Source organism: Barbus barbus (genome assembly GCF_936440315.1).
Source record: "Barbus barbus genome assembly, chromosome: 29".
NCBI lineage: Eukaryota > Metazoa > Chordata > Actinopteri > Cypriniformes > Cyprinidae > Barbus > Barbus barbus.
Genome location: NC_136757.1, coordinates 24,475,260 through 24,491,418, shown reverse-complemented (window position 1 = coordinate 24,491,418; position 16,159 = coordinate 24,475,260). Strand labels below are relative to the sequence as shown.

At 37.6% G+C, this 16,159-nt stretch overlaps 1 protein-coding gene across 5 annotated transcripts in view; it reads right to left on the bottom strand.

Annotated features, from left to right (window-relative positions):
• LOC306848991 (phosphatidylinositol 4-phosphate 5-kinase type-1 beta-like) overlaps positions 1-16,159 on the bottom strand; it is a 55,355-nt gene that overhangs the window by 23,259 nt on the left and 15,937 nt on the right. For 3 of the 5 annotated variants that reach the window (XM_079383795.1, XM_079383794.1, XM_079383798.1), the window contains 4 exons: positions 12,159-12,311; positions 10,717-11,013; positions 2,648-2,666; positions 2,426-2,508 (listed from right to left, as the gene is read on the bottom strand). In XM_079383795.1, the coding sequence (XP_079239921.1) occupies positions 2,426-2,508; positions 2,648-2,666; positions 10,717-11,013; positions 12,159-12,311 (552 nt within the window). The remainder of the gene's footprint in view (positions 1-2,425; positions 2,509-2,647; positions 2,667-10,716; positions 11,014-12,158; positions 12,312-16,159) is intronic. The other 2 variants (XM_079383797.1, XM_079383796.1) reach the window with 1 other exon arrangement.

Here is a 16,159-nt window from a genome sequence, read left to right as displayed (position 1 = left end):
GGACAATCATAAAAATTTAATAAAATCAGTGAATATCAGGGGCAGCTGTCACTAAACAAACTCCTTTCCACAGTCCTCCTCTGAAGAGTCAGATAGACTCTGGTCAGTTTTATAGTTTTAGAATATTTTAAATCCTAATGTTAATATTTCCTTGTCACAACCATGATATGTCAACACCATCTTCCAATTTTTGAGGAAATTATTTGAAATATTTAGATCATTTTATTCTCCTGAAGCAGGTTCCATTAGCATCTAGCTAGCATCAACAGAAAAAAAAAAAAGGCTACTACATGAACTCAAATTTGTCAACACCGTCAGATGTCACCACCGTCAGAGTTTGTGTTCCAATAATACATCAAAACACTGTTGTGTTTGTTTTAATACAGTAATTGATTGATTCAATTTATTTGATAGTTAAAATCCGCTGCGCATCCCCTCGAAGAGCTGGTCAGCGCTCTTCGAACAGCTCTCTTTCCGGTCACACACCCTCAGTCTGCCTCTGCCAGTCCCATGGCCATCCCTGTTAACTATTCGGGTGAGGTGGTTGAATGTAGCGGGTTTTTTTACACCAAGTTTCACTCTACATAGAGATGCAATCCCATAAATTTTCCAGCCAACGGGCTAAAGTTGCCTTCCTGATCTCCCTGCTAACCGGACGGGCATTGCTCTGGGCACAAGCCATCTGGAACTCACAGACCACTATAACTAACTCTTTCGATGCTTTCTCTTTCTCATCTGCCTCCGTCAGGGAGATTCTTCGGCCAGTGACTATACCCTGCAGTTCCGGACTCTGGCGGCCTTGTGTGGATGGAACAAGGTAGCGCTACTCACTGCTTACCGTCAGGGCTTGGATCCACAGATCAGAGCTCAGTTGGCGATCTATGATGACACTGTCGGTCTGGAGAGCTTTAGTTCAAGTTCACGTTCAAGTTGCAGAAGGCCGTTAAGATCTCCCAACGTCTCATGGCCTGTCAGCCGGACATAAAAGCTCATTCTCCGTCTACGGGTACCAGAACCTATGCAAATGGATACTAATCGCCTCTCATGCACTGAGTGTGCTCGACGTCTCGCCATGGGGCTGTGCCTCTACTGCAGAGTTCCGGGGCACTTCATTCGGGTGTGCCTCTCTCGTCCCCCACGCCCAGCGGTGAGTACCCTCCAATTGGAGCCTGCTATCTCTACCCTACTACTGCTAACGGTACAACGCCTCACCCCACGTCATTACATTTCAGTACCTGCCCTCGTGGACTTGAGATCCTCAGGCAATTTCATCTCACAAGCCCTCCTAAAACAGCTTGATTTACCCCGCCAGAGACAGGCCGAGCCGAAGATCGAGACCATACAGGGAAAACCGCTCAGGCGTGGGCACATCAAGTTCCGGTCTCCGACAATCACTCTGCAAGTAGGCTGTCTTCATCAGGAGAGAATTTCCTTTCTGGTACTGGAGGGACCCACCATTGATATCATCCTGGGACATCCCTGGCTATCTCAACATTCCCCCGAAGTCAGATGGGATACCAGCAAGATTCTCCAATGGAGTAAAACCTGCATCCAAAACTGTCTCTCCAACGTCCCTGTACCCCTGTTTAGTAGCCCGAAGCTCCAAGTTCATTCCACCCTAGTGGAGAGCCCCGAACCTCGTGAGGTTCTGACGATCCCACCGAACACCCCTTTACAGTCATCACTGACCACAAAAACCTGGAATATCTCTGAAGTGCTAAGAGGTTAAACCCCCAGCAGGCTCGCTGGGCCCTCTTCTTCACCCGGTTCCAGTTTTCCATCATGTATCGACCCGGAGATAAGAATGTCAAGATGGATTACCTCTCACGTATCCATACCCCCGACAAACCCTCCACACTTGAACCCATACTCCCTCCAGCCGTCCTTGTGAGCCCCATTTGGTGGGCCCTGGATGAACAAATCCGCATCGCCTCCATCACCGAACCCGCTCCGCTGGGAGGCCCAGAGGGCAAAACCTATGTGCCCGCTTCCTTGAGGACTTCCCTTCAACCACTGGTTCCGAGCGAGCGAGAGAGTTCAGCTCATGTGCGGAGACAAAAGACCTATGCAGATGCCCGTCGGTCTGCCACCCCCATCTATCGTCCTGGAGATATCTTATTGACTGGGAGGGATACGGGCCGGAGGAGAGATCCTGGGTGGCCCGGGACGATGTGCTGGATCCCTCTCTTCTGGCCGAGTTTCACCATAATAATCGCTGTAATAGGGAGTCAGGAGCCGCCCCTGGAAGAGGGGGTACTGTCAGAGAGTCACCACAGTCTCCACCAACGACACTCACCAGATCCTAATCCCCTGATTTCTGATCACCGCCACCTGTCAGCACTAATCAGTAGCACTATATCCCTGCACTCCTCTCGTTCACTCACTATGTTGACTAACCTGACCCACTTACCTTTTGTCTACTTACCAGTTGCTCCAGTGTTCCTTCCCCTGTTCTCCACCGCTCCAGTTCTCCACAGTCTCCACGCTCCACTGTTAAATCCGGATCCCCTGGAAAAGGAAAAGGGACATTCACACTCAGATAAGCCCCTAGAGACATTCCCATTCCCCGCCTGCTTACCTGGACATTCTGCTCATCTCATTACCCTCTGCTACTACTCAATAAACCTGTTGATTGTATTGCACTTACCTCTGAGTCCTGTGTCTATCTGCTGACAAAAATGTGTTTTGAAATGTTAAAAACATCTTGACATCTGTTAAAGTTGAAATTATATTACACAGTCCAAAGTAAAAAAGCACATTTTGTTAAAAAAAGAGAAAAGTTGGAAGGTTGTATCCAAGCATAGCTCAGTAGCTTAGTACATACAAGATACATAAACGTAGTTTCATTCGTCTGAGTTCAAGGTTTTATTTTTTAAATTTTGCACCGTTTTGTCCCACTTCTCAAGAATGACTGAGCGCTTGTCGTTTCTCCGATCACAAATGCATACATGGTAATGTTTATGCGGCATGATGCAACGTGATGCGTAAAAAGACAGTATAAGTCATTATAATCAGTAATTATGTCCCCACTGGATGTAACAAATGCCTTGTTTATAATGGGTTTGAGATGGTCCTCATTGCAGAACACAAGATCCAGGGGGCGTGGTTGGATCTAGATCCAACTCCTCCCACCTTACATATACCTGAACCTACCCATCTCCACTCCCTGATCCCTAAACCCACCCATCCCCACCCCTAAACCTACCCATCTCACCCCTAAACCTACCAATCTCCACCCCCTAGATGTGGATCCAACCCCGCCCCCTGAATCTTTGTTCTGCAGTGAGGGGCTACTGCACGCTTGAGGTATTCGGCCAATCACAACGCACTGGATAGCTGGCCAATCAGAGCACGCCTCGCTTCTCAGAACGATGAGCTTTGTAAAAATTGGCGCGTTTCAGAAAGGCAGGGCATAGAGGAGCAACAATAATGTACAGTATGTGGAAAATAATGTGTTTTTTGAACCTTAAACCGCATAAACACATTGCATTACACCAAATACACAAAATAATGTTCTTTTTAGCAACGTCATATGGTCCATTTAAAATCTTGAGTCGTTTTGCTTCTTGAGTAAATGTATCTTAATTTAAGACTTTTTAGACATTAGTCATAGAAAACAAGACAAAATAACAAGTAAAAAAAGGCGAAAGTAAGACCAAGGAAAGTCTGCACAGCATCTTCATAAATGAGTCAAAAGGAAAAGTGATTTGTTTATCACTGGTCAGAAACTATAAACACACTTTAAACAGACATTAGTCACCAACAGGTCACCAGACAATAGATCTCAGCAATGATTACTTGTTCAAAAATATCCATGAAACCAACCATAGAGAACAATACACACTTCTAGCTGTTAGTGTTATAGAAATACTATATATCTAAATGAAATACTTCCAAGCCTGCACATCATTTACTTTTGGCTTTAAATGAAACATACTCAAACTATCGGGTAAAGCTGTGGCTGTGAACCAGTATATTTCACTTTTGCATGATGCTCTTGTTCCCCTCATACCCTCCCCTCCATATTCAAATGAATAATATTTGAATAGGCACACACAACATCCTTGTTTTGCATCCCGCCTCCAAATGGGCCCTCAACTAGGTCACAGTAATACCCAACGATGGTGGCAGTGCAAGGCAACACTGCTTGTTTGGCTCATGAAATCATAGGGTCAAAGGTTTACTTGTCGACGAAAGGAATTTACACCTTTTTTTTGGGTGGAGTAACAGATTAACATTCTGCTCCATGGAGTGTGTTAGAATATATACCCGTTTTTTATGAATGCCTAAATAGGCCTAAGCACTAAAAAGTGTGCATTTTTAAAAACTAGTTTTACTACATATTTCTATTCTGAAAAACGCTCATTAATAAGATGAAGCTCGTTGAAAAAATTTTCAGTCTTCAAAGGTTTATAATTGAACTTGAGATTATTGGAGTAAGATACTATTTCAGTCTTTAAATTTCATTTAGCAATTTCAGAGTGAAGATTGTTTCTACATCGATTGTTTTTCATTGTTAGGTTTTAGACTGAATACGTTTTGTGATGTGCAACTGCGAATGATCATGTACCCAAATATTTCCATTTGTCTAAAATCAGAGAGTTGCAGACATTCAAAACAAGCCGTTTTGGCCTTTTTGAACTGGAGAGGAAGTTTTGAGCTCTGAAAGTTGCAGCATGTTTTCAGAGTACATCAAACTTGTTTGAGTCCTCATGAGCCCTTAACAAAAATATAACAAGTACAAATATGAGCTAAATATGACAAGTGGTTCGGTGTGCTAAAACAAAAGGAAACAAATGTGTTATGTGAAAGCTCTTCCTGTTTTGAGATACTTATGTAAAGTATTTTCCATTTTCCACAGAAAACATCCTGGGCTTCAGGGCAGCAGTCCACATTGGCTTGCTGTTGTACCACTATTAAAACCACCTGTTGTGCAGCTTGGTTTTCAGCCATCAGTTGAGTCAGCTCAAATGAGAATGTCATTTCTCTTCACAGTCACTGGTCATTAATTAACATCAGGTGAAGAGTGAAAAAAATGTGTCACTTGTGTTCATATTGTATGTAAACATGAGGTATGTGACCTCCCGTGACCCAATAAAAAGTTTTCATTAGGGTTCATTAGGTTTTATTTTCTCATTAGGTTTTATTATTGTTTAAGCACTTGACATTTCAAAAATAAAATATATTTTTATTGCACATAGAAAATACATTAGCAGTGCCTGTATTTAATAGGCGTTTAATATAAATATTTTTAAAGACTTTTATCTTTTGAATTATTTTAAGACAGAAATCTTCCTATAAACTTACAAAAACTTTTCAAGAAGTTTGTATGTAATAAATATATTACACAATGATTATTTGCATTCACTTTCTTATTTGTTGTAAATACATGGGCAAAATGCATGTTCGCCATGATATGTACAGTGTTTACTCTTTAAGGGCAGCTTGTTGGGGAGAAGGTTCAATAAATTTAAAAAAAAAAAAAATTATATATATATATATATATATATATATATATATATATATATATATATATATATATATATATATATATATATATATTATATAATAATAATTATTATTATTAATAATTATTATATATCTTGTGTATATATATATATATATATATATATACAGTATATAACTGAATCTTTCCTTGAGGGGCAATAAATGTCAATATGTGATTATCTCTCAAAAGACTAAAATCAAACCTAAATATTGGTTTAGTTTTGAATATGAAAAAAATAAAGAGCCATAACTACCACAGACACTGAGGATGACCTCCTGCAAAACAACAACATATAGATATGTGGCAAAAATATCAAAAACACTGTAAGCGGAAAGTTGCTGGAACACAATTTCCGAGCTCTCCAAAAAGTCCTGTGTCATTATTTTTCATGTGTCAGATCCGGTGTAATGAAAGCGTTCTTTATTGTCAAAATCAGCTCATTAAAATGAATGCTTACTCATTTCCGTTCAGCTCAGAGAAGACCTTTAAATCAAGAGTGAAGATAAATACCGGCGACGTGCTCTATGCATTATCGAAATCCCATAAGTGCTTGGAGACGAGTCACATAGAAACCGTTTAAAGGTTTGTTCTTGATTCTTATAGATTTGGTTCTATTGTGCTCTGCAGGGTGTGTTGCTTACTCAGGAGAAACTTTCTGCTTAGTGTTCATTTCAGTTTCTGCACAGGACGTAGCCAGAAGGAAAAGCTAACAATAAAATCTTCCAGCAGTCATGGGAAAGTGTTTGGACTGCAGTTTGTGTTTCCTTGCATCAAGAACATAGTGTAAAAAGATGACAGAAAAGAACTTCTTTTCAATAATTTCAATCCATAAAAGACTATGTTCTTCTCAGATGCTGAAGTTGGATGGCAGGGTGGGCTACAGCGGGCCGAATGTCCCCAAGTATGGTCATTATTGTGTGAAACGCGAGTTCTAATTTTTCCCTCGGCCCTCTTGTGACTCGCATTACAGCTGATCCTTTTAGTTCAGCGCTCACAGGGGCCAGCCGGTCAGTACATACTTCAGGTGCCAAAAAAGACAAACTCTCAGACTGTTATGTATAGAGAACATTTTGTCTCGAATCGCTTTTAATAACAGGTCATGTCTGGAATGCCATCGCAATGGCACCGTTGTAGAGCTTGTTTGTTGGTAAACAAATGAACAGTAAGAAAGTCGAGTGCCAAGTCTGCTGAAGAATTCGAGAAGCACAAGGCAACCACAGAGGGCCGGTTACCTAATGCAGCATTGGGACACTTCAACATCATGCCACAATCATTTTGGTAATTCAGTTACTGGGCTGTTTACTTGCAGCTTGATTTTGGAGGATCTTACAAAGTAAAAGAAAACACATCAGAAGTGGCATCTCTTGAAAAACACTGCAGTGCGCAAATAGGAAACAAAAATGAAAGATGAGATCATTTTAATACAAATAGTTTTTCCTGGACAGCAATGTGAGGGGCGAATACAGAAAAAGAAAAACAAATGAAGGCTTAAAGGGATAGTTCACCCACAAATTCAAGTTCTGTCATAATTTACTCACCCTTGCGTTGTATTACATTCTTTATCTGTCCTGTGGAACACGAAAAAAAGACATTTTGAAAAATGTTTCAACTGTTTGTGTCCATGCAATGAAAGTCAACCAGACAAAACAAACCACATTTTTCAAAATAATTTCTAATGTGCTCCACAGAAGAAAATATAATAATAAAAAAACTTAAATACTGGGGTGAATTGTTCCTTTGAAGGGGTCATCAGATGGCCATTTTACACAAGTTGATATGATTCATTATGGTCTTAATGAAAAGTCTATAACATTGGTTAAAAAAACCCCCAAAAAACCCTTTACCCTGTCAAAATCAGCTCTGTCTTCAGCACGCTGTTCTAGTCCATGTTTCTTTAAATCCTAGTGAGCTTTGCTGACTCCGCCCCTCTATTCCGTGGAGTGACGAGCAGACCATAGATTCCCTATTCGACCGCTCTAGATACTTTGACGATATTTTGATAGTAATCAATGAATATTCAAAGATATATAAGCGTAAAACGTGCTGTTGTAGACACAGTCAATGCGCTCAAAGATTCGCAGACCGTTCCAAAAATGGTGGATGGCTTACATATCGCGGCCCATAGAAACAGTCCATAATGAGGCAACTAGGTATATATATCTATGGAGTATACTAAACTTCAGCCACGAAACTGGCTAACTAGCACATTATTAGGAAAGGCAATTTGCAAATATTCATAAAAACCCTTATACTCACTTCTTCTGTAGATAAAGCTGGATCACGAATGATTTGGGCGAACTTAGACGCATTTAGGCAGATCGGGGATCGGCACATTCCCTTCAAAATGAAAGTAACGTTAATCCTCAGCGGCTCAGATGCCGGGAGTAAATGACGACTGCTATATTTATTATTACATCCAACAACTAAACACCTCATTCGCTTAATCGGAGACGTCTTCCCCTGCACCGGAGGCGGACAGCTCACTCAGGGGGGGGGTCTAAGGTAAGACGGACTTGTCAATCAATCGTGGGGGGGGGGGGGCGGATTTAAAAAATCAATTTTTTAAAAACAGACTGCGTGGATTTTTATCATTATAGGATGGATGTGTACACATATTTCCAACACACATTTATGTTCAAACAACTTGTAAAGTGAATTTTGCACCCGATGACCCCTTTAAGTATCAAATTTCTACCAAATTTTACTTTGATTTGACAGACTTCAGTATGAACTCGAACAAAAGACCAAATTAGGATACCGTTCAAACATTTGGGGTCAGTAAGATTATTTAAATGTTATTTTAAAGTCTCTTAGGCACACCAAGGCGGCATTTATTTGATCAAAAATACAGTAGTAAAATAGTAATCTTGTGAAATAATATTACAATTTAAAATATTACTGTAAACATTTTTGTAATTTATTTATGTGATGCAAAGCTGAATTTTCAGCATCAATACTCCAGTCTTCAGTGTCAAATGATCCTTCAGAAATCATTCTAATATGCTGATTTGCTGCTCAAGAAACTTTTTTTATTATCATCAATGTTGAAGACAGTTGTGCTGCTTAATATTTTTGTGGAAACCATGACGCAGTTTATCCAAGACTCTTAAAGAACTGCATTTATTTGATATATAAATCTTTTGTTACATTACATAACCAAAAAATGTCACTTACTGTCACATTTGACCAATTTATTCACCTTTTATAAATAAATGTATCAATTAATTTCTTTAAAAAAATATTACTGACCCCAAATTTTGAACGGTACTGTATCTAAGCTATTCTAACTACATTAATTTTAGAAGTGGTGTTTATTCAACAACCGCACAGCAATGCCATTACAATCACCTACAACACCTATGGCTTCCTCGGAGAACAAACGAATGCTGCTAATCTGTGGTTGCCAAACACTGACAGATCATGTAGGGCAGACATTATCAACCAAGCCCCAATATTTAAGCAGTAATGGAAATTACCATCTGATTGTTTACAACTCATTTCATGGAAAACAAAACTAAATCATGTGAAAAACAACAATATTTACCAGACCATGTGGCCAGCCTGATCTGCTGAAATAGAAAGGAATGCCAGACTGGATTTATGCGGTTTGTTTCCCAGCTGAACGGAGAGGTCTGCCAGACAGCACATTTTGAATCTGTTAATAAGCTACTGTGGAGCTGAAGACTATTATGAACTTGTTTTCCGTGAAACTGCGGCATCTTTCCGGGTGCTTGTGCATGAGGATGAGACTAAAACATATTTACCGTTGATTAGAGGAACAAAAGATTCTAAGTGGTTCCAAAAAGTGCAGATTTCTATTAAATCTTGGGAAATCTAAGCACCATTTTTTTTAACACAAAACATGACAACAGATGCATATAAAAAAATCCTTCTTAATGCATCCTTTCTATTATGTTACACTCAAAATAACAAGCAGTTTTGTGGTTCTGTTCAATTCTCTCTCATACTTAATGCAATTGTATCACTTGACCTTCTCCAATTCTATTTACACTGATGCTGTTGATTTTCTTGTCAAGCTTAGAAACGTACTGTCTTGTAATGTAAGAATGATCCTCAAGCACATTAGTTCGCTGATTGTTGTTATCCTTGGCGTGATTCAAGTACTGAGTCTTGAGGTCTATCTGTGGTGTTTTAAGGTGTTTAATACATGTTTTTATCTCATGAGGGTTCATGTAATGAGTGTTTTTGTGATGTTGTCAACAGTTTAAGACAACAGGCAATTATCTCTCCATGTACACTGCTGTTCAAAAGTCTGGGGTTGGTAAGATTTGTATAAGTCTCTTTCTAAATGCTCACCAAAGCTGCATTTATTTGATCAAAAATGCAGTAAAAACAATAATATTGTGTAAAAATGAATACAATTTAAAATAAATGTTTTCTATTTTAATATATTTATAAAAATGTCATTTATTTCTGTTATGTGAATTTAAATTTTAAGCATCATTACAACATTTATTTGAAATCTAATGTTTGTAATATAACAAATATATTTACCGTCACTTTTGATCAATTTAATGTGCCTTTGCTGCAAAGTGTTTCATTTCTTAAAATAAATACATAAATAATACTTTTGAACAGTAGTTTACATTGCTTATTGAAATGTTAATGAGACAGATATCATAATATTTAAAATAATTGTGAAATAAAGGAAAAATTGCATGTAAATCTTTTTAGAACAAAAATTTAAAAATTTTAGAGAATTGTTCAAATGATAGCTCTATCGTTTGATAGCAAATATGTCATTTTTAGCAATGTAAATTACAAAATAGAAGGACTTTCTAATGGCTTTTAACTTATTATTCTAGTTCTATTATTCTAGTGAAACAAGAGCTATATGATACACTTAAGTGCAATTTGTCATGAGATACCTTCTAATCCAACACTGTGATGACACTCAGACCAGATAATCAGGTTTGATCAAATCAAGGTTGGTCGCCAGAGAAACTGAGCCACTCAAATGTGTAAAATATATTTGTTTTATCCTCCTCTCGATTCCCTGTGATTCACCTCAGAAGCCTGTTTTTGTTTTGCTTCCAAATTGCTTTCTATTCTATTGGACTCACGCTACACAAAACTCCAAACATGCTAACAACCACAGCAGTGCTCTGGAAACCACCCACAACTTTTGCACAAGCAGACGACACTCATTTTTTGTTTGAAAAATGCCAAAATAGAGTAGCACTCACCCGGCAGTCTCGCTGTAGCGTCTTCATCAGGGCGTTATATGTCTCTGTGTCAAAGTACAAGCCATCATGCATGTCCACAAAGTCTAGGTCCTTATATGTGGGGCAGGCCTTTTCCCGTTCTTTTCGTGACGCCCGTCTCTTGTACGTGGAGCCTTTCAGGTCATATTTATAGTGCATCTTTAAAGACCGAGGCAGAACATTGTTCATAACCACAAGACGAATGTTGATTCCTCCAGATTGAACACAGTACAGGCCGTAGAACTTGGGAAGGAGAGTCCTTGGGTTCTGGTTGAGGTTCTGAGGAAAATAAATAGCTTTAATAAAAGGAAATGCAATTTTTGAAATTTAAATACTTTCTTCCATGTTAATGTTTATAGTCAACTGTAAGTCATACTGTGGCTCTTTGACACTATCAAAAACACTGTTGTTCATGTGAACGTCCCAACCAGCCTAATGCAACAACACTAAAAAAGTGATCAACCAATGACAGACAGTTCTGGAAACCTTTTTGGTTTCATACTTCCATACATCTATAACAGCAAGTCAGACTGCTGAGTTTGTACATTAACAATCTTCTCAAGTTCATCTTTTCAAAAATCAGGTTTGTTAGTCAGTTATTCATGACTATTAGCAATAATGTTTACACATAACACTGAACTGGAATGGTTGGAAAAAGAGACACAGAGGACATATATGACCTGCCTATGAAGAATTAGTCCTCTATGTCAGTAAGATACCTTAAAAATGTAACACTCACATTAAGCAATGAAAAATAAGTGTATAAATATGAGAAGCGTTTTATATTATATAATGCACCGAGTGACACAATGGCCTACCCTGTTTACTAGAAATATACATGCAAAAAAAATATTTATTAAAATAATCCTATAAAATAAATAAATATGTGTGTGTATATATTGTATATATATATATATATATATATATATATATATACTGTATATATAAATACTATATATAAAATATTTAAAAGTTAAGTAGTAAGTTTGCATGTATATTTCTAGTAAACATGCATGCAAAAAACTTTAAAATATTTTTTTAAATAATCCTATTTAAATAAAAAAAAAATATATATAATATATATATATATATATATATATATATATATATATATATATATATATATATATATATATATATATATATATATATATATATATATATATACATATACACACACACACACATATATATAAAATTATTAGAAATAGTTGTAGCTCATTTAATCCACAAAAAGTAGCTGCACAATAGTGAAGCTGATGAGAAAGGGTAACTTTAAATCAACAGCCATTTGAAAACACCAGTAACAATCCTCTAAAATAGAATAGATGAGTGAGAACAGAACAATCTATACTGAGTCACAGTGTTTTACTCAGCTTTCTTCACTGAGGAGATGAATGAGTCTGTACTCTACTGAGACCTACCATGTAGTATCCTGGAAGCAGTTTTTGCAGGAACTCTGCCTCTTTGTGCTGGACGGTTTTGATGATGAATTCATCATCACTGGTCAGGTAGAAGAGCGAGCTGCTGGCGCCTGGATTAGACAACTCAATCAGGGGCTCTTTACAAATGGAATACTGCAGGATTACAACAAAAACAATCCATTAAAACAACATAATACGAGTCTTCAAATAGAACACAACAGTATTGGCCCAGAAGTAAAATTAAAGTAAAATTACAATTACTATCAAATTTAAAAAGTAAAAAAAAGAGGAAATTAAATATATAAATGTTTGATTTAACGGTGACAGTCCCTATAAAGAAAATGAATAGAAACCAAGGCCTCTGAAAAAGTGGGCGTCTGAAATGCTTAAGACCACAGATAAACAGTGTGTGCAATTTATAATGAGGTACTCTGGGACCTTTACAAAAGAGCATCTATTTTTACCTGTGTTTTAAATATATGCTTTAAAACACATAATCAACACCAATTCATATTTATGTTAAACTGGCAACAAAGAGTAAACCCAAAAGAAAGGAGTTATTCATAACACATGACTTATAAAACATCACCAAATTGAGTGGCTGCAGTATACTGAAAGTGTTTCCTAAAACAGATTGCCTTACACATTGTAAGATCAGTTTATTACTGCCTGGAAGTCCCGTGGTTTAATTGGGGTTGCATAAAAAACCCTAACATTATGAGGTCTTAAAACAAACATTTCTACTGAGTTTTCTGGAAGGGTTCCCTGAGGAGGCTGGGATGCAGCAGCAGCATGAGGACAGTGTTGAACCGAAGCCAGACACTCATATTCAAGGCCTGCCTAATGAAAGTCAACAGTCACGTTGTACTTCCAGCCCAAACACATGGACATTTGCATTTGGACTGCGTGTCATCCCGCTTGCATGGGGCTTTTTAATTAGCTTGTGCTTCCTCTGCCCTATCTACATAATTATAAAAATGTACACAACAAAATCAGAAGAGCATGAAACATCACTTTCTTTCATCTTAGCCTGACCATTTTCTACTGCATTTTAGACCTCGCTCCTACTTTATACAGACATTTGAATGTTTAGTGCCCAGTTACAGTACAAAACATCTACATTTTGTAGCGTATCCTTTCTTGTACTAAAGAACTTAAAGGAATAGTTCACCAAAAAAAAAAAAAATTGCAGAACATTTACTAACCCTCAGGCCATCCAAAAAAGTCCATGCCCTGTTGCCCTCTCACACCAAAATCCACAACATATTTGTTTAGAACTTTTGTTTTGGACTTTTTTCATTTGATCTGTGCATATTTCTCCCCCGATTCAGACTAGACGACTTTTTCACAGGAGAAAGCAATATGTGACCCTGGACCACAAAACCAGTCATAAGGGTCAATTTTTCAAAAATTTTCGATTTATACATCTGAAAGCTGAATAAATAGCTTTCCATTGATGTATGGTTTGTTAGAATAGGACAATATTTGGGCGAGATACAACTATTTCAAAAACTGGAATCTGAGGGTGTAAAAAAGCTTTAAAGTTGTCCAAATTAAGTTTTTAGCAATGCATATTACTAATAAAAACAATTAATTTAAAAAAAGTTTTGATATATTTACAGTAGGAAATTTACAAAATATCTTCATGGAACATGATCTTTACTTAATATCCTAATGATTTTTGGCATAAAAGAAAAATCAATCATTTTGACCCATACAGTGTATTTTTGGCTATTGCTACAAATATACCCCAGCGATTTAAGAATGGTTTTGTGGTCCAAGGTCACATATTATGGATTGAGGACAATATATTTTGGCCAGAAGTGATGGTTTGAAGGTAAAAATGCCTTAAAAGGGATGGTTCCCCCAAAAATAAAAAATTCTGTTGTCCTAATTCTGCCAAAGTACAATATTTGGCCAAGATACAACTATTTGAAAAACTGGAATCTGAGGGTGTAAAAAAGCTTTAAAGTTGTCCAAATGAAGTTTTTAGCAATGCATATTACTAATAAAAAATTTATGCACGCATGGACGTGGATACATTGCATACGTTAAGTATATGATACTCTCCAAAATGGCACCAGGGTGACGCGGAGGAGACGAATTGTTGAATAAAGTTGTTATTTTTGTTTTATTTGCGCACAAAAAGTATTCTCGTAGCTTCGTAAAATTACAGTTGAACAACTAAAGTCACATGGATTATTTTAACGATGTCCTTACTATGTTTCTGGACCTTGATCGTGTTAGGATCCTTGCTGTCTATGGGAGGGTCAGAGAGCTCTCGGAATTCATCTAAAATATCTTAATTTGTGTTCTGAAGATGAACGAAGGACTTATCGGTTTGGAACGACATAAGGGTAAATAATGATAGAATTTTCATTTTTGGGTGAACTATCCCTTTAATGATGGATTTGGTTCTTCTCACTTTTCACTTCACAAGACATTAATTGATAGACTGGAGTCTTACTTCTTAAGATTACTTGTGGATTACTGTGAGCTTTTTATCAGATGTTTAGACTCTCATTCTGACGGCACCCATTCACTGCAGAAGATCCATTGGCGAGCAAGTGATGTGATGGTAAATTTCTCCAAATCTGTTCTGATGAAGAAACAAACTCATCTACATCTTGGATGGCAAATTTTCATTTTTGAGTGAACTATTCCTTTATCATGTATGAATGAGCAATGAACGAATATCATGTTGACCATTTAATCAGATTGCCGAAATATAAGATACTTTTTACACAAAGAATTTAAATATTTTATAATATATAAAATGCATAATTAACTGTATTTGGGAAATACTGGAACGCAACCCACTTAAATAAACATTAAATGTAGCGAGACTACTGACAAAGTTTAACAAAATTACTGTATTCAATCAAATAAAGGCAGCCTTGGTGACCACAAGGGATTTATTTCAAAACAATAAAAAAAATTTTTTTAACAACCTCAATCTTTTGAATGCTAGTATATATGTTCCCTGATAATAGAAAACACATTTACCATGTTTTACCAAAATGCGTTTACCATGTTATACCCCTTGAGCTTTAAGAACTCTGAACTTAAATAGATATACTGCTACTGTGCGCTTGAGTCACTTCGTGCAGATTTTTCTGGAAGTGTGTCCATTGTAAATGCAAATAAAAAGGATCTCCCATTCACATGCAAAATATAGAATGCAAAAAAGTTAGCTTTTGAATGGTATTATGTAAACAGGTATTCCCTTGTCATTAGGGGCATCATAAAACCCAACATCTGCATTGCATTGCATATACTATAATTAACATTATTGTCTAAAGGCGGCGCACAATAGATTTATAACAGGGGATGATATAATGCAGGTTCACAAATTACACAGGAAGACCAGACTATCAGGCACCTGGGAGCGATACCGCTCTGCTGGGCTAATTACAAGGCCATTAGATGTCAAAGAGCAGAGGAGGCAATTAACAGCTCGACTGAGATCATACGCCTAATCAGCATCATCCACCCTGACTCACACACACGCAAACACGCAGATCAAACTGTACAAGAGCTGCAGAGGTGCTGCAGAGGCACTGCAGTGGCTGCGAGTCAGAGCGAGGCTGTGTTGCAGTGCAGTGCTGTGTTACACCTCCAATACCTCAATGTGCCAGGACACTTCTTACATAGCGAGAACACATCAAACCAAACCACTAATCCCTGCAGGGAATTTACAAATGAGGATGTAGATTCTGAGTTCCTGCCAGTCACAGTTGGCAAGGGGCAGCGGTGAAGTTCGTCAGGGGTCAGTAATACTCGTGGTCAGTTTTACTGGCACCTGATGTAAGCAGCCACTGAACTTTAAATTACATAAAAATGCTTTGTTAGGGCTCAGGTGGAGGGACATTTTAGGGAACTAGTCATATAATAGCTTTGGCATTAATAGGGACATGAAATCTGTGCTTAATCAGTGCCATAGCAGTTGATGAATGCATCTGGTTTGCATTTCCCATTCGCTGCATCATTACTTTTCATAA